This window comes from Mobula birostris, chromosome 5 (assembly GCF_030028105.1).
Source record: "Mobula birostris isolate sMobBir1 chromosome 5, sMobBir1.hap1, whole genome shotgun sequence".
NCBI classification, from domain to species: Eukaryota; Metazoa; Chordata; class Chondrichthyes; order Myliobatiformes; family Myliobatidae; genus Mobula; species Mobula birostris.
In genome coordinates this window covers 186,418,398-186,437,551 of record NC_092374.1, presented here as the reverse complement: position 1 = coordinate 186,437,551, position 19,154 = coordinate 186,418,398, and the positions used below count along the sequence as shown (strand labels likewise).

General features: G+C 42.7%; 1 protein-coding gene across 1 annotated transcript in view; it reads left to right on the top strand.

The window, feature by feature from the left end:
- Positions 1-19,154, top strand: part of LOC140197399 (uncharacterized) — a 46,438-nt gene that overhangs the window by 23,857 nt on the left and 3,427 nt on the right. Inside the window, exons 4-10 of the mRNA XM_072257356.1 lie at positions 3,536-3,793; positions 7,503-7,628; positions 8,205-8,309; positions 10,757-10,882; positions 10,973-11,068; positions 16,665-16,760; positions 17,717-17,766. Coding sequence (XP_072113457.1) covers positions 3,536-3,793; positions 7,503-7,628; positions 8,205-8,309; positions 10,757-10,882; positions 10,973-11,068; positions 16,665-16,760; positions 17,717-17,766 — 857 coding nt within the window. The remainder of the gene's footprint in view (positions 1-3,535; positions 3,794-7,502; positions 7,629-8,204; positions 8,310-10,756; positions 10,883-10,972; positions 11,069-16,664; positions 16,761-17,716; positions 17,767-19,154) is intronic.

Sequence of the window (19,154 nt, the reverse complement as noted above, 5' to 3'; positions counted from 1 at the left end):
GTGGTAGGTTAATTGGTCATTGTAAAATTGTCCCATGATTAGGCTACAATTAAATAGGGGCTTTGCTGGGCGGCGTGGCTCAAAGGGCCAGAAGGGCCTATTCCATGCCGAATCTCAATAAATAAATACAAATAAATTTCTGCCAACATTTACATATGGAGTTTTTTCTAAAAGATTCTTTCTAAAATTATGCCAAGTCCAAAGGAGTATTTAGTAAGTCAACACTTGTGTCAGTTCATGGTCAGTGTTTACTGCCATTAAACTGATTACTGATTCCACACTAAATTAATCTCTGATTAAATGCACAGGTCAAGTTCCAGTATATGAACGTTTATATACAGGTATAAATAATCTTTTTTTGCAGCAGCAGCACAAAGCATTGAAAGATGAGGACAAACATAAGTTAACATAAATTTAAATGAATATAAATAATGCAAATTAGTTGTTTACATTTACAACAATACTAGTGCAAGTTGAGAGAGAAAGAAATACAGTCCAAGGTTGAATTAATGTTTAGATTGACTCAAAAACCTGACGGTAGTGGGGAAGAAGCTGTTGTTGAAACCTGAGGTATAGATCTTCAGGCCTCTGTACCTCCTGCCTAATGGCAACATCGAGAAGAGGAAATGGCCTCGATTGTGTGGGTCCCCGTCTTCCTGAGATATTGCTTCTTTCGGACATTCTCGATGGTGGGGAGAGCTGTACCTGTGTCGGAACAGGACCAAAGAGCTGACCCTACTCACTTCCTTGGTCTTAATGACACTGGCCACCAGGCTGTTGTTATGACACCTCTCTACAGCCGACTCCCATCTCAGCTCTGCATGCCACCTCATCAACAGTGGTGTGATCGGCCAATTTGTTAAGAACTATGCTTACCCAGATAGCTGTAGGCATAGAGAGGATGAAATCATACAGCCCTGAGGTGCCGCTGTGTTGAAGGTCAGTGTGAAGGAGATGAGGTTTTCAATCCCCACTGGATGCAGTCAGGATAAAAGCAAAAGAGAGAGAATATAATGCAGCAGTAATTAGTGCATGGATACAGTATTGGGAAGGCAATGTAAAAAAAGCAAAAAGGAGAGAAAAGATGAAATATGAAGGTAAGCTAGTCAATAATATCAAATATGTTACTGATAGTTTTTTCAGACACATAGTGTAAAGGAGAGGCGAGAGTAGACATCAGACCACTGGAAAATGACTTTGGAGAGGTATTATGGGGAAAAAGAAATAGTGGACAAAATTAATGAGTATCTTTCATCATCCTTCACATGACACCAGCAGTATGCCAGAAATTGGGGTGACAGGGGGGCAGAAGAGACTGTAGTCACTGTTACCAAGAAGAAGGTGCTTGGGAAACAGAACCTTGTGCAGATAGAACATCATTTGGCCAGGATGGACTACATCTCCGGCTTCTGAGAGAGGCAGCTGAAGAGGTTGTTGAGGCATTAGTCGTGATCTTTCAAGAATCACTAGACCCTGAGGAATGCAAAATTACAAATGTCACTCTTTAAGAAGGGAAGGAAGCAAAAGGCTGGAAATTATAGGCCACTTAACCTGATTTCATTGGTTACAAAGATGTTGGAGTCCAATACAAAGGATGCAGTTTCAGGGAACTTGGAGCCTTACAATAAAATAAACCAAAGTCAGCAAGGCTTCCCTAAGTGGAAACCTTTCCTGATTAATCTGCTGGAATTCTTTGAGGAATTAACAGGCAGGATAGACAAAGGAGAGTCAGTAAATGTTGTTTACTTAGATTTTCAGAAGACCTTTAACAAGATGCTGCACATGAGGCTGCTCAACAAGATAAGAGCCCATAGTATTACAGGAAAGATGCAAACATGGATAGAGGTTTGGCTGCCTGGCGGGAGGCAAAGAGTGTTTTTTTCTAGTTAGCTGCTGATTAAGCAGTGCAGTTTTGCACAGGTCATTGTTTGGACCACTTCTTTTCACGTTATATGTAAATGATTTGAATGATGGAATTGATGGCTGCGTGGCCACGTTTGTGAACGATACAAAGATAGGTTGAGGGGCAGGTAGTGCTGAGGAAGTAGGGAGTCAGCAGAAGGACTTAAAAAGATTAGGAGAAATGGCAAAGAGGTGGTATTTAGAACATCATAACGGGAGGTGTATGGCCATGCACTTTGGTTGAAGGAATAAAGGAGCAGACTCTTTTGTAAATGGGGAGCAAATTCAGAAATTAGAGGGGAGCAAAGTGACTTAGGAGTCCTTATGCAGGACTCCCTAAAGGTTAACTTGCAGATTGAATCGGTGGTAAGGAAACCAAATGCAATGTTAGCATTCAGTTCAAGAGGACTAGAGATTCACAAGAATGATCCCGAGAATGAAAGGGTTAATGTGTGAGCTTTTTGATGGCTCAGGGCCTGTAGACGCTGGAGTTTAAAAGAATGGGGGTGGGGGGAATCATGTTGAAACCTGCTGAATTTTGAAAATCCTAGAGAGAGCTGTCGTGGAGAGGATATTTCCTCTAGTGGGCAAGACTATGACCAGAGGGCACAGACTCAGATTTCCAAGATGTCACTTTAGAACAGAGATGAGGAGGAGGGTGGTGAATCTGTAGAGACCAAGTCATTGGATATATGTATATAAAGTCCTAACCTGTTCAATCTTTCCCTGCAACTCAACTCCTGAAGACCTGGCAAAATCCTACTGAATCTTTTCTGCACTCTTTCAATCTTACTGATATCTTTCCTATGGTTAGGTGACCAGAATTTGGTCATCAGAATCAGGTTTATTATCACCAGCATGTGTCGTGAAAGTTGTTAACTGAGCAGCAGCAATGCAACGCAATACATTATATGGAAGAGGATGAGAAAAAAAAATAATAAATAAATAAATTATGGTGCACATATATTGAATAGATTACAAATCGTGCAAAAACAGAAATAGCATATATTTAAAAAGTGAGGTAGCGTTCACAGGTTCAATATCCACAGGAATCGAGTGACAGAGGGGAAGAAGCTGTTTCTGAATTGCTGAGTGTGTGCCTTCAGGCTTCTGTACCTCCTACCTGATGGTAACAGTGAGAAAAGGGCACGCCCTGGGTGCTGGAGGTCCTTAATAATAGGCGCCGCCTTTCTGAGACACTGTTCCTTGAGGATGTCCTGAGTACTTTGTAGACTGACTAAATTTACAACCCTCTGCAGCTTCTTTTGGTCCTGTGCAGTAGCCACCCCCCCCCCCATACCAGACAGTGATGCAACCTGTCCGAATGTCTCCATGGTACATCTATAGAAGTTTTTGAGTGTATTTGTTGACATACCAAATCTCTTCAAACTATCATCAATGTACAAACATGCTTCAGGTGAACATTTTGACAAAGGACTGATAAAACTCAATAATGGGTTCAATAAAAAACCACAGACACCTCGTATGTTTTAAAGAGTTAAACTGTTTTTTTAAATCAGAGATCGAATATTTTTTTTATCAGATTGATGGTAGCAGTTATTGATAATGGACTGATACGGATATAGATTCAACAACCTATATTGCATCTCATTAATCAGTAATTTCTCCTTAGATAAGCTGTCAAAACCTTCGATCTGGATCAACGGCAGTTCTCTGCATTCCACCATCCAGCTCAGCTGTAATGTTGATGGAGATTCTCCGAGCTACCAATGGCAGAAAGATGGAAAGGAGGTCTCCCAGGATCAGTTGATGCATGGTAACAAAAGCCTTGTTATCCAGAACGCTTCCAGAAGTGACCTTGGAACTTATACCTGTGTTGTCACAGACCAAGGCAGCACTGTCCAGGCAAACTACCTGCTAACAATTCACGGTAAGCTTGTTTGTGGATAACATCATGAGGGTACAATTCATCATCATTTGCTGGTGCTGAGCTTTTAAACACAGTCTGTGCAAATCCATAGTGGAGCAGAGAGAGCAAAAGTTAATTAAAGTCTTTAAATATAAGTCATCAGCAGGTTGGCAGAATGAGAAAAGGAAGAACTATTTCCCCTGAAAACAAAGGTGTTGGTCTCCTATTTCCTGTATGTATCAAGCTGTCCGTCAGAGAATGCAGGGGCTAGTGAGGGAATATTTCATATTTGGTTGCCGAAGCCTTGACTGTTCATCAGGTGCCATGCCCAGTTTGAGCTTTGACTGCCATGGCCCACACACTCCTGTTTCAGGTCAAAGCTCAAAGCCCAGTTTGAGCTTTGACTGCCATGGCCCACACACTCCTGTTTCAGGTCAAGTGGATCAATTCATTGGTATTCATTTCCAGTTCTCTGGCTGCTGTCTCCATCATCATTTGTCTTTGCCGTCCTCTTGCTTTCTTCCCTTCAGTCTTTCCCATAATTACCATGCATTCTAACTCCTCTTTCCTAATCATATGTCCAATGAAGTTACGTTGCCTTTTTCATGATCTCATACATTATTTCTCTTTTTGTGCTTGCGCTGCTCATGACATCCTTGTTAGATATTTGTTTCGTCTATGATATTCTTTGCATCCTCTTCAAAAACCACATTTCTGCTGCTACAATTCATTTCCTCATGTTACTAGATATTGTCCAACATTTTGAGCCATATAACATAACTGGATAAACGTAACATTTTAGTACACTGAGGCGGGTTGTCATGCCCAGTTTAGTGTTGGTCAGTATACTCTTCATTCTCGTAAAGGTGTCTTTTGCCATCCCTATTCTTCTTTTGATGTCCATGCCACACCAGCCATCTGATTTCACCCATTAACTGTAGTCACTGGACTGTTACACTATAGCGCAAAAAATTACTAGAAGTTACAGTACAAGTAAAATGAATAAATGTGCAAAAGAGGAAGAAAACATAGAGCAATACAGGCCCTTCAGCCCATGATGTCCTGCTGAACTTTTAACCTACTCTAAGACCAATCTAACCATTTCCTCCTACATAGCCCTCCATTTCTTTACCATCCATGTGCCTACCTAAGAATTTCTTTATCTCGCTAATGTATCCACCTCTGCCGCCACTCCTGGTGGCACATTCCATGCACTTAACACTCCATTAAAAAAACTCACCTCTGAATTCCCCCAGTACTGTCCTCCAATCACATTAAAGTAATGTGTGATGGGGTCCTGAATTACCCCTACGAACTGTGCTTTTGTAAAGAGAGAGAGAGAGAGAGAGTTAGTTAACACTGACCTGTCATTTTGAAAAGAGAGAGAGAGAGACGAAAACTAACTGTTGGACTGTCACTTTACGGCACAAGAAAGAACTGGCTAACTTTTGGATTTCTGCTGAGTTGGAGACAGCACTGAGCAGCTCGTAAGTTGCTATGGCGACTGAGGGCATTATTTGATGGACAATCAATGTTATGATTTTTCGGCAGCGTGTTGCTACTTCTCAAGGACATTTGCCTGCTTGCATTTCTTACATAGAGAGAAGAAGGAGGAGTTATTTGAATGACAGCTGGTATCCAGTACGGTGAGATAAATAGGAGGTCAGATGATATAGACCTCAGACACATGTTTTGGACACTGAATGAGCTTTGTTGTGCCCACAGGAAAAGTGGGTTTTTGGAGGATCGATCAGTGGCTCTTGCAGTGAACAAAAAAGGCAGTGACTGGTGGGGAGTTGTCCATGTGTCCACCCTTGCCTGGGTGATAGCTCCACCATAGAAAACCTGTCCCCTTCTATTGTGGTCACAGTTGGTGACTTTTAAAGGATTTCGAAGGACAACGAGAAGATCGGCGGCGGCTGCTCAACTGAAGACTCAAATCTCTCCCTCTCTCTCTCTCCATCACTACTCAACTCAATACCATGAACTGAACTGAACTGAACTTTACTCATCATCGTCAGACTGTATCTTTTTACCCCTAGACTTAAAGAAGCTTAACTTTCATATACTTCCACACTTACTGATTTACTTACTTATATATAATCATTGCTAACCTGTTCGATTTATCTACATTTATATTACTGTATTACGTAGTTACTAATAAATATTACTAGTTAATATCAATACTGGACTCCAAAGTGTTTTCTATTTCTGCTGGTTCTTTATTCCCGTCATGGGGTACATGACACATGTCCCGTCATATTGGCCATTTCTGCCCTGGGAGATGGTCTATGTCTGTTATCTTGTACACAGCTCATCTTCCTTCACTGCAAAGAGAAAAGTCCTACCTCATTCAACCTATCCTCCAAGACATGCTCTCTAATCCAGGCAGTATCCTGGTAAATCTCCTCAGCACTCTCTCTAAATCTTCCACATCCTTCCTATGATGAGGTGGCCAGAACTGAACACAATATTCCAACTGTGGTCTAATGAGATAGTGTTCAAGGTTTCATGGATCATTCAAAAATCTGATGACAGAAAGGAAGATGTTGTACTTAAAACTATGAGTGGGAATCATCAGGGTCTTTTTCCCCCTCTCCAATGGCAGTAATGGAAAGAGGGCATGTCCCAGTGGTGAGGCTCCTTAGTGATGAATGTTGCCTTCTTCAGGCAATGCCTGTTGAAGATGTTCTTGATGGTGGGAAGGATCTGCCCATGATGGAGCTGGCTGAATCTACAACCTTCTGCAGCCTCTTTTCATCTTGGGTGTTTAAACCTCCATACCAGACAGTGATGCAAGCGCTGTTAGAATGCTCTCCACCATACAGCTGTAAAAAATCCTTATCTTTCGTGACATATGAGGCATCCTCAAACTCCTAATGAAGTATGGCCATTGGTGTGTCTTCTTCATGTTTGCATTAGCACGTAGGGGCCAGGATAGATCCTCTGAGAAGCTCTCACCCAGGAACTTGAAGCTGCTCACTCTTTCCACTGCTAACCCCTCGATATGTTCTCCTGCCTTCTCCTTACAGACATTAAGTGCAGGGTTCTCTGCTGCAACCACTCAATCCAGCTGATCTATCTCATGCCTGTACACCCTCTCATCGCCATCTGAAATTCTCTCAACAACAGTGGCATCATTGGCAAATTTATGCATGGTGTTAGAGCTGTGACTAGCCACACAATCAAGACTGTGTAGAAACTGGAGCAGTGGGCTAAGCGTGCATCTGTATTAATCATCAGTGAGGAAGAGATGAGGAACTTAAAAGAGTCTTCGGTGGGTACAAAGAATTGGACGGAGAATGGACAATGTAGACATGGTGTATACAGAAGGAATTAGTTTAGTTAAGCATTTAATTATTAGCTTAGTTAGTACTGCATAACATTATGGGCCAAAGTGTCTCTTCCTGTACTGGTCTTTGTTCTTCATTGCTAATAGATCTCAGTCCTGGCACTGTGGACACATCTTCACCAGAAGTTCTGCAGTGTTTCAGGATGACAGCTTACCACCACTTTCTGACAGACAATGAGGGATGGGCAATTAATGAAGTCCTTTTTAGATATGTCCATATTGAAAATGAATTTATTAAGAAAAATCAGAGAGCAGGTCTGATTTTGGTTTGACCTAATACGAGGACTTCAACTGAATGGGTTGTTGTGACAACAAGAGGTTGGTCACTTCCTCTGAGAATCCTTTCGTTATTCTGACATGGAACTTTTCTGTTGGCAGATCTTTGTCTGGAGGAGAATGTGGCTGAATCAATTGCCCATCTGTCAATACATGGAATAGTATTTTCTGCAGTGTCATTTATTGGTTTTCTGCTACTGTGTTGCTTGAGGAATGAATTGGAAAAAGGTAGGTATCAAATCTCTGCTCCTATAAACCCATAGCTACCCAGTTAAATTAATTTGAAAACTTTAGTCTGGTGGTGGAATTCCATTGCATTCCTAAAGCCCTGTTGAAAATAATCATAAAAATTGAGAACAAGTGTAACAGTACATCTTATCAATGCCCCTCGCATATATTCATCCATCCTTCACTCCAGGGAAAACTGTCCCATTCTACCCAGTCTGTATTTGGCCCTTATCCCTCCTTTCTAACTTATTTGTTTTAATGTTGTAATTGTACCAGAACTCTAACCATTTCTCTAGTCCCATATACCACCACCCCCCCCCCCCCCCACTTCTTCATGTGGAAAAAGTTCCTTCTATGACCCCCCTTAAACCTCTACCTTCTAGTATTAGGCTCCCCGACCCTGGAAAAAGAGGGAGACAATTCATCTTGTCAATGACCTTCATGATTCTGTAAAACTCTAGGTCACCCCTTTGTCTCCTACGTTTCAGGGTTAAGCAATGTGTGGCCTTTCCAGTCTCCGACAGTGGTGTACAGAGCGTTCCAAGTGTCCATACATTTGTCTTCATTTCTCCACAGGTTCATTGAGGCAGCCCAAACACTTGTTTTTGCTCCTGTGTACCTGTGATACTCTGTCTCTTGTTGTTATCTTCATGGCCCTCATTTCCTGGATTGCAATAAAAGGTATGTGCAAAAATAATATTTGTTATTGACGTGGACCTGATCTGCTCAGGCAAGGAGGGAGGGAAAAAGCTGTGTGCTCTCTCCATCACAGTGTATTGGTCTCATTAAAGTTATGGGTGACTTGGTATGTTTATGCAAAATCCTTTTCTTCCGGTAGAAATGTAGAATGCTAAGGGCTATCACTTTAAGGAGAGAGGGGGAAAGTTTAAAGGTGATGTGGGGGACGTGTTTTTCACTCAGTGGTGGGCTGCCAGGGACGGTGGTGGGAGCAGTGACATTCCAAAGGTTTTTAGATGCAGGGAATGGAGCGATACGGCTCATGGATGGCACGGTATCCTAGTTTTTATTTGAGTTCAAGGAGTTTGTATATTCTCCTTGTGACCATGTGGGTTTCCTCCAGCTGCTCCTGTTTCCTCCCATATTCCAAAGACATACAGGCTAGTAAGTCGTGGGTATGCTGTGTTGGCACTGGAAGCATGGTGATGCTTGCGGCTGCCCCTGGCACAATCCTCGGAATGTGTTGGTCGTTAATGAAAACCCTGCATTTCACTGTATGTTTTGATAATTTGATGTTGACAGACCTCCATTGGTCGAGGTCAACCATGAATGTTGCATTGTAGCTGACTGCATGATACACAAGCCAGGACAGTACAATATGGTAGCGTAGTGGTTAGCACAATGCCGTACAGTTCCAGTGACCCAGGTTCAATTCCGGCACCTGCCTGTAAGGAGTTTACACGTGTTCCCCATGACCGCATGGGTTTCCTCCAGGTGCTCCGATGTCCTCCCACCGTCCAGTGACGTACCGGTTAGTAGGTTGATTGGTCATTGTGAATTGTCCCGTGATTAGGCTACGTTAAAGTTGAGGATTACTGGGTGTCGCGGCTCGAAGAGCTGGAAGGGCCTATTGCACGCTGTATGTCAATAAAATGTGGAGAACAAGCTGATGCCCATGCAGCAAGCTCCTCCTTTCCACATAACCGGTGTATCCAGAGGAATGGCAAAAACCAATACAGTTTGGCACCAGGAGTTGCCAGTCAGCATTGAACTCAATGTAGAATTGCCTTAGGGACTCGAGCTCCGGATTTTTCCTCAGTGTTTACTCCTGAAGCTTTCCCTAAGGCAGCGGAGGTTTCAGGTGTGTTCATGGGTTTATTGATCATTCAAAAATCTATTGGTGGAGGGAAAGAATCCATTACTGAATTAATTAATATCATTCTTCAACGAGAACAAACTAGCTGGATCCCCATACCCACTCCACCATTTAGTAAGGTCATGGCTCACCTTTCACATCCGCTCCACTCTCTCACCTTGACCCTTCCCCTTGGTATGGAGTAGGAGTTATGGTACAGTTACGTACAGAGCTGACTAATTCATCATCTCCATCATGGACACCAGCCTCCATAGTAACCAGGACATTTTCAAGGAATGGTGCCTCAAAAAGTTGGCATCTATCATTAAGGACATCCACCTCAATACTTTTTGGTTCTATTTTTCACTAGTTATTTAGCTATATATATATATATCTCACACTCAAATATATTTATACAGTGTATACTGTATGTCATTGTTGTTCAGTCTTTAAGTCGAGTCCGACTCTTTGTGACCTCATGGACACTTGCACACCAAGCCTTCTTCTTGGAAACTGCCTCTCTAAGCATCCATAAGGTTTTCTCGGCAAATTGCTGGAGTGAGTTGCCATTTCCTTCTCCAGTGGACCATATTTATTCTGACGTCTCTACCATGACCTGTCCATCCGGTGTAGCTGTACATGGTGTAGCTCATAGTGTCACTGAGATTCACACGCCTCCTCACCATGACAAGGTAACTGTCCATGAGAGAGACTATATATATACATAGTGTAATTCAGCTTTTTTTTCCTCTGTTGTCACGTATTGCAGAGTACTGCTGCCGTAAAGTTAACAAATTTCATGACATATACTGGTGATATTAAATGTGATTTTGATTCTGATTCATACTTGAAGGACTAAGTGTTTCTGCAGTCCATAAATTAGGAAGGATGTTATGGCCTGGAAGTGGATGTTATGGCCCGGAAAAAACAGAGCCAACATTTCAGAGTGAAGGGAATGAAAACAAGAGATACTAGAAGTATCACTGGATAAAAGATCTGGTGTCTGCATTCAATAGAGATAGTGGATATTTGAGTAAAGGTATGAAGTGGAAGATGTGCATGAATGGAGTCGATTCCGGATCAGACCTGTGTTCAGTCCATTCTGAGCAGATTCAGGGGTTAACTTACCTGCTCGCGTTTCAGAGTTGTGATCCTAGAAGGTCCCTATTCAATTCATAAAGGAACTTGGACTAAATTGTCCCACTGTCAGATACAACCAGAGCTGACATGTATAAACTATGAGTGAGTTGCTAAATGGTAATAATACCTTATGTTCACTTAATTTCCCTTCATTTATTGTGGTTGATAACTCCAGGAGCTGCCAGTGCATCTGTGATTGCCTTGTACATTGTGGTTGTCCTGCTGCCTTTGAATGTGTGCCTGACCATCACCATTAGGAATCTGGGCTGCCAGCCTATCAGAAAGTTCTTAGTCTGCACAGGTAAATAGAAGATGATTTATAGAAAAAAAAATCCCATTTGTGAATGTTGAAACTGTTCTTCTAATCCATTCCCCCGTTTGCACTTACCAGATTTGCAAGCTTTGATTAACTTCTGTGGCATCATGAGATTGATCCCTGTGCTCATCTTTTCCATCGTCATTCTTGCTGAGAAGATTCAGCAAAGCAGTGAGTTTACCAACAGCCTTTCATTGTCCTTTGCTTTAATTCTATGGATTGTGTTCAGCTTTGTGAAGTCTCCACTGTAAACAGCTGAGTGACAGAGGATAGGAAAGGCTATTGTCCTGGATATAGTGTTAAGGCTTTAAAAGGCATTGGTCAGACCGCATTTGGAATATTGTGAGCAGTTTTGAGCCTTCATCTAAAAAAAAATGTCCTCGCACTGAAGAGGATCCAGAGGAGGTTCATGAGAATGATTCCGAGAATGAAAGGGTTATTGTATGTGGAGCATTTGATGGCTCTGGATCTGTAGTCGTTGGTGTTTTGAAGAATGAGGGGGGATCTCATTGAAAACTATCAGATATTGAAAGGCCTAGACTGAGTGGATGTGGAGAGGATGTTTCCAAAAGTGAATGAGTCTAGGACCAGATGGCACAGCCTAAGAATAGAGAGACATCCCTTTGGAACAGAGATGCAGAGGAATTTATTTATCCAGGTGTTAGTGAATACATTCCTGTATACATTCTGGGAGCAGACATTGTGGTGGTGAAGGAGTACAAATACTTGGGTGTTCACCTCAACAACAGACTTGACTGGAAAACCAACACCAAGGCTATTTGCAAGAAGGGGATGAGCAGACTCTATTTTCTAAGGAAGCTAAGATCCTTCAGTGTGTGCAACAGAAGTTTGGTGATCTTTTCTCAGTCTGTTGTAGCAAGTGCATCTTCTTTGTAGCTTTATGTTGGGGGAGCAGCATTGGTGCTGGTGATACAAAAAAGATGAAATAAACTCAACAAAAATGCTGGAGACGTCGTTAGCTACAGCCCGGACTCTTCTGAGATAGTGGTGGACAGGAGGTCACTGAGCAAGCTGTTACCCACTATGGACAATCTGGCACATCCTCTCCAAGATCTACTGAATAAGCAGCAGAGCACCCTTTCAGGCAGACTCATTCAGCTCCACTGTCACAAGGATTGTTACAGAAAATCTTTCCCACCAAGTGCAATTAGCATATACAACAGTTCATCTCTGTGTGACACGAGAACACACGTCATAGTACAATAGTCTCTGTTTTATTATTTCACAAATTATTATTACACATTATTGCAAATTCTCGCACATTGGTAAAGAATTAATGTGTATATTATTATTCCGTACTTTATTATTAGTTAAGACTGCTAATTGTGTTTCTTTAAATGTTGCGCTATAGTGAAAGAATTTCCCTCTTGGGATCAACAATGTATTTATTATTATTATTATTATTAATCAATGACATTCATCGCCACATGTGGCTGTGGAGGCCAATTCAATGACTACATTTAAAGCAGAGGTTGATAGGATCTTCATTAGTCAGGGCGTCAAAGATTATGGGGGGAAGGTAGGATAATGGGGTTGAGGGAGAAAATAAATCAGCCATGATGGAATTTTGAAGCAGACTTGATGGACTGAATGGCCTAATTCTGCTCCAATATCTAATTGTCTTATGGTCCATGCTGAGTGAGTCTTGGGGAGAATGTAATTGATCAAATATCTATTTAATCCCTTGTTATATTCAGGAGGGTATTTTGGTGAATTTGGGGAATAGTGGTTAGGTCACTAGCCTGGCAGCCAGACCTGTGGACTCCTGATCCAGAGAAGCAGATTCTATCCCATCAGGGAGTATGGAATTTACATTCAAGTCTGTCAATTAATTTTTAAAAAGCTAGTCTTAGAAACTGGTGGAAGAAGCTGTCCTGGATCCTATTGGTCCTGGCTTTTATGCTGCGGTAACATTTCCCAGATGGTAGCAGCTAGAATAGATTGTGGTTGGGGTGACTCAGGTCCTCAATGATTCTTCAGGCCTGTTTTACACACCTGTCTTTGTAAATGTCCTGAATCGTAGGAAGTTCACAACTGCAGATGCGCTGGGCTGATGTGAATGCCAAGGAACTTAAAGCTGTTCACCCTCTCAACCCCAGATCCATTGATGTCAACAGGGGTTAGTCTGTCTCCATTCCTCCTGTAGTCCACAACCATCTCCTTTGTTTTTGCGACATTGAGGGAGAGGTTGTTTTCTTTACACAATTGTGTCAGGGTGATGACTCCTTTGCTGTAGGCCACCTTGTTATTGTTTGAGATTAGGCCAATCAATGTAGTGTCATCAGCAAATTTAATTAGTAGATTAGAGCTGTGGGTGGTGACACAGTCATGGGTATACAGAGAGTAAAGGAGGGGGCTTAGGACACAGCCTTGAGGGGATCCTATGTTGAGGGTCAGAGGGCCAGAGGTGAGGGAGCCCATTCTTACCACTTTTTGTAGACTTTTTTGTTCTTGGACACAGGTGTGTCTGTACCAGGCAGTGATGCAGCCAGGCAGGATAATATCAATGGAGGCCTATGGAGGTTTGTCAGAGTTTTAGATGATATGGCAAATCTGCGCAAATTTCTCAGAAAGTAGAAGTGCGATTGTGCTTTCTTTGAAGTGGCATTAACATGCTGGCCCCAGACAGAACCTCTGATATGATAACAGCCAGAAATTTAAAGTTACTGGCAATCTCCACCTCTGAGCTCTTAATAAGCATTGGTTCATGGACGAAGGGAGCCTTGTCAGTGGCCATTCAAGGAGATAAAGGCAGATGTTTCTCATCAGAACAGGGAAGGAGGGCTCAGTCAGAGTTGTTATCATGGCTAATATTAGCTGGTGCCTGAAAATCCAGTAAACACAGCTCTTGTGACACTTTGTGAGAAGAGGAGGACTCCCCTCACATTATACAGTAGTACAACGTTCCCTCGATGTTCTCTCCCCACAACACAAAACAGGCCCTTCGGCCCACCAAGTCCATTTCAACCATTTTGCCCATTTACACGCATCCCATTAGGGCCGTATCCTTCCACATCTTGTCTATTTTTAATGTCTGTCTGACATAGTTAATAAACGTCACTTTACGTCCTCTTGCATCCCTGACTTAATTGCTTCAAAGGCAGCCCACCTGATGCATTTCAGATTATATTCAGTGACTCTAACCAGGCCTGTTTGAAGAAAACCCTGCCCAGCTGTGACCAGCATGTAACCTGTTGTACCAGAGGTCACAACACACTAGAGCTCTGCTACACTATGGTAAGGAATGCCTTTCGTTCCTTCCCAAGACCGCATTTTGGCAAAGCGGATCATTTGGATGTGCTCCTACACCTGCATACAGACAGAGCCCAAAAAGCAAGCTCCAGAAATCAAGACAACTAAGAGAAGGTTGAGGGAGGCAGAGGAATGGTTACAAGATTGCTTCGAGGCAGTGGACTGAGCCGTGTTCAAGCACTCATCTGAAGATCTGAATGAGTACACCAGGGTCATAAAAGACTTCATTAAAACAGCTGCAGATGAGTGAGTCCCCAAAAAATAACATTCAGTGTTTATTGGCCCAATCAAAAGTCCTGGATGAACCATGAAATCTGGAGTTTGCTAAGAGCCAGATCAGAGGCATTCAAGTCTGGAGATCAAGAATGCTACAAGAGATGCAGGTATGATCTCCGGAAAGTCATCTCTCAGGCCAAGTGGAGATTCCGGACTATACAGGAATCAGCGAAGGATGCAGGGTGTGAATGCCATAACCTTGTGACATAGCAGGCAGCAGAGCTTCGTTTCCAGATGAGCTGAACACCTTCTATGCTCACTTTGATCACCGGAACAGAGGGGAAACATTGTACACTCTCCATGTCTCCCGATGATCATTTGATGTCAATACCTGAAGATGATTTGCTGGATGCCTACAAGAGTGAATTCAAGGAAAGCATCTGGTCTGGATGGAGTACCTGGCCGGGTACTGAAGACCTGTGCTGACCACCTGGTTGGTGCATTCACGGATACTTTCAACCCCTCGCTCCAGCAGTGTGTGCTACCCACCTGCTTTAAGCAGGCTTCAGTCATACCAGTGCCCTAGAAGAGCGTGGTAACGTTCCTCAATGACTATTGCCCAGCGGCACTTACATCCGCAGTGATGAAGTATTTTGAGAGGCTGGTGTTGAAGCTTATCAGCTCTTGCCTCCGTGGCAAATTGTATTCACTCCAATTTACCTCCTGAAGCAAAACGTCCACAGCAGATGCCATTTCATTGGCTCTTCACTCAACCCTGGAAAATCTGGACGGCAAAGGTGCATACATCAGGATGCTCTTTATCGGTTACAGTTCAGCGTTTAACACCATCATCCCTTCAAAACTAATCAGTAAAATCCAAGACCTGGGCCTCAATACCCCCTTGTGTAGTTGGATCCTGGATTTCCTCACTTGTAGACCCCAGTTAGTTCGGATTGGCAAAAACAATTCCTGCACAATCTCTATCAGCACAGGAGCACTGCAGGGATACGAGCTTAGCCCCTTGCTCTACTCACTTTACACCTATAACTGTGTGGCTAAGTACAGCTCCAACACCATATACAAGTTTGCTGATGACACCACTATCGTGGGCTGTATCAAAAATGGTGATGAATCAGCATACAGGAGGGAGATTGAAAATTTGTCTGAGTAGTGTAATAACAACAACCTCTCACTCAATGTCAGTAAGACCAAGGAACTGATTGTAGACTTCAGGAGAGGGAAACCAGAGGCCCATGAGCCAGTAATCATTGGAGGATCAAATGTGGAGAGGGTCAGTAACTTTAAATTCCTGGGTGTCACTATCTCAGAGTACCTGTCCTGGACCCATCATGTAAATATAAATGCAAAGAAAGCATGACAGGGCCTCTGCTTCCTCAGTGGTCTGCGGAGATTTGGCATGTCATCGAAAATTTTGGCACACTTCTATAGATGTGTGGTGGAAAGTGTGCTGACTGGCTGCAGTGTAACACGGTGTGGGAACACCAATGCTTTTGAATGGAAAATGCTACAAAAGGTAGTGGATTCCTCCCAGTACGTCACAGGTAAAGCCCTCCCAACCACTGAGCATATCTACATGAAAAGTTGCCGTGGGAAAGCAGCATCCATCATCAAAGATCCTCACCACCCAGGCCAGGCTCCTTTCTCCCTTTGCCAACTGGTAGAAGATACACGCACCACCTGGTTCGAGAACCGTTGCTACCCCTCAACCATCAGGCTCTTGAACAAAAGATGATAACTACGCTCGTTCTATTTCTGGTGTCCCCACAACCGATGTCTCACTTTAAGGACTCTTTATCTTGTTATTTCATGCTCCCGTTATTTGTTGCTATTTATTTATATTTGCATTTGCAGTCTGTTGTTCATTGATCCTGTTTAAAGTTACTGTTCTATAGATAGATTTGTGAAGTCTGCCCACCAGAAAAGAATCTCAGGCTTGTATGTGGTGACATGCACATACTCTGATAATAAATGTGACTTTGAACTTTGTCTCACAACAGACAAAGTTGTTGAACTCTGTAAATTCAGGAGTCTCCTCCTTGAATGTCTAAGTAATCCCTCCAACCCCCCCCCCCACCCCAATCAAAGTCTATCTCTCTGTCTTCTCATTAAGATGCTGAACAAATGTCTCGCCAACAGTCCTGGTATCCAGGCCTGGCGGTTCCATTCCAAATACGAGTTCTGTGTTAAGCTGCAGTGTAACATCAGTTGCTGTTGGTTCTGCTCTTGTAATTGGATTGTGACTTTGGACCTTTTCCAGATCGAGTTTGTCACAGACCACCTCTAACCTGGAGCACAGTGGCCCCATTGGTCATGGTTGTTGTGATGATCTCTGTGTCTTCAAAAGTATGGTTCAGTAAGTATTAAAGAGTTAAGCATATTTAACACAAGGTGTATGTTGCTGTTATAGGAGTTTACCATTGGGTCCAGCTTTAGCAGTACTTAAGTAGCACTGACTCAATGAAATCTCAGGAGAGGATTCTGTTCCTTCATATCACACATTACTGTTGTTTACACTGAGGACTAAATGCCCGCTGTTTTGTGTAGGACTTGGGTTGTTATTCGTCAAACAACAGAATTGAGCGTGATCTCAGCTGGGATAGGATTTGAGATACCTACTGATACACAGGGATCAATCATGGGACCTTCTTCATTCAGTGGCTGGGTCTGTAGGAGATGACTCGACAGAGGTTTGGTCGCTTTCATTGGGCTGCAGCTCCCACGCTGCTTGTAGATTGATTAGCATCCTGGAATCTTTCATTCAGTTTTGATCAAGACATCTCATGGCCCAAACCTACAGTGGGTCTGGGTATACCTTTCTCGAAGCAGATTCTGGGTTGTAAAGGGAAAGTTTAGCAGAGGTGCAGGGATGTACTTCATTCACTGTCAGAAGGGGATGAGTGGTGGAAGTTCATATGAGAAATCCTGGAAACTCCAAGGGGAAGACAACCAGTGGGTAGCCTGGAGATCTCTCTTTGCATTACGTTCTGGCCTTCATCCAGCCACTGTCAAGATTCCTAATGAATAACGAGTGAAGTGGAGATTCTCCCTAAAATCCTGTGCAGGACATGGCAGGTGAAGTGATTTGATTTCTCAATGTTTTGTCCTTTCCACTGTCAGGACCTGCACCTTCATCACGCCTATTAGCCAGAGATACCACCAGCATTTACTGTTCAAATAACAATGGAAGACACTCGCCAATGGACTAAAGCACAACAGTAAAACAGAAATAGTTGTAAAATTTTTTTAAAGGAATAAATGAGACAAACCATATAACAAGTAAAGGACTAAGAGCATTTCATTTCATTCTAGAAAGTGGTGGAGATTCTTGCAGTGAATCAAAGTATCAAGAAGCACCAAAGGTAATTAATTATCTTTAGTTCGATGTTGTATGTTTTTTGACTGATGATCTAACACCAAATTATGATGAGTACAGAATGCCACTGCGTGACAGAGCAAATCTAGAGTGTGCTTTTAGGCTGGGCTAATGATGTCACAGACACCTACTCGAGGGAACATTGGATTGTATTTACACCATTCACTGTATTTACATCACATGTATTCATGTGAATTATCCCAAGCTGATAGCATTGCAAAAACATGTACAATATAGAGAATATGTAAACCCCAGGGTAAATTCATCAAGACATGTCAGTTCAATCTAATCTATTGTGTCACATCAGATTTGGTATTTATACATTTGTTTGCAAGTTGGTTTGTCTAACAGGGTGACTGTAAGAAGCATATCTAAAAATAAATATTAAAAAAAATTAAAAAGTAGGTCAAATATGATGACAGAATACAGTATTAATGGTAAGGCTCTTGGCAGTGTGGAGGATCAGAGGGATCTTGGGGTCCGAGTCCGTAGGACACTCAAAGCTGCTACGCAGGTTGCCTCTGTGGTTAAGATGGCATATGATGCATTGGCCTTCATCAACCATGGGATTAAGTTTAAGAGCCGAGATGTAATGTTGCAGCTGTTAAGGACCCAGGTCAGACCCCACGAAGTACTGTGCTCAGTTCTGGTTGTCTCACTAATGGAAGGAGTTGGGAACTATAGGCGGTGCAGAGGAGATTTACAAGGACGTTGCCTGGATTGGGGAGCATGCCTTATGAGAATAGGTTGAGTAAACTCGGCCTCTTCTCCTTGGAATGACAGAGGATGAGAGGTGACCTGATAGAGGGGTATAAGATGATAAGAGGCATTGATCATGTGGATATTCAGAGGCTTTTCCCCAGGGCTGAAATGGCTAGCATGAGAGGGCACAGTTTTAAGGAGATTGGAAGTAGGTACAGAGGAGATGTCAGGGGTGAGATTTCTATACAGAGAGCGGTGAGTGTGTGGAATGGGCTGCAGGTGACGGTGGTGGAGGCGGAAACAATAGGATCTTTTAAGAGACTTTTGAATAGGTACATGGAGCTTAGTAAAATAAAGGGCTATGGGTAACCCTAGGTAATTTCTAACGTAAGGACATGTTCAGCACAGCTTTGTGGGCGGAAGGGCCTGTATTGTGCTGTAGGTTTTCTATGTTTCTAGGTTATGCTGTTGTATTCACATGTCCTGACTAGTGTTGAGATCATTTTCTGTGGAATGTGTGCCCCAGTGATGCAGTGGGTGGGGCCACTACCTCTCACAGCTCCAGTGACCCAGTTTTTGGCTCTGGTCTTCTTCCCATTTTGATTAATAATGCTTTCCATTTCACTGCCTCAGTCTTTATCTTGTCTATCTTGCTCTGTCTGAATACACTCA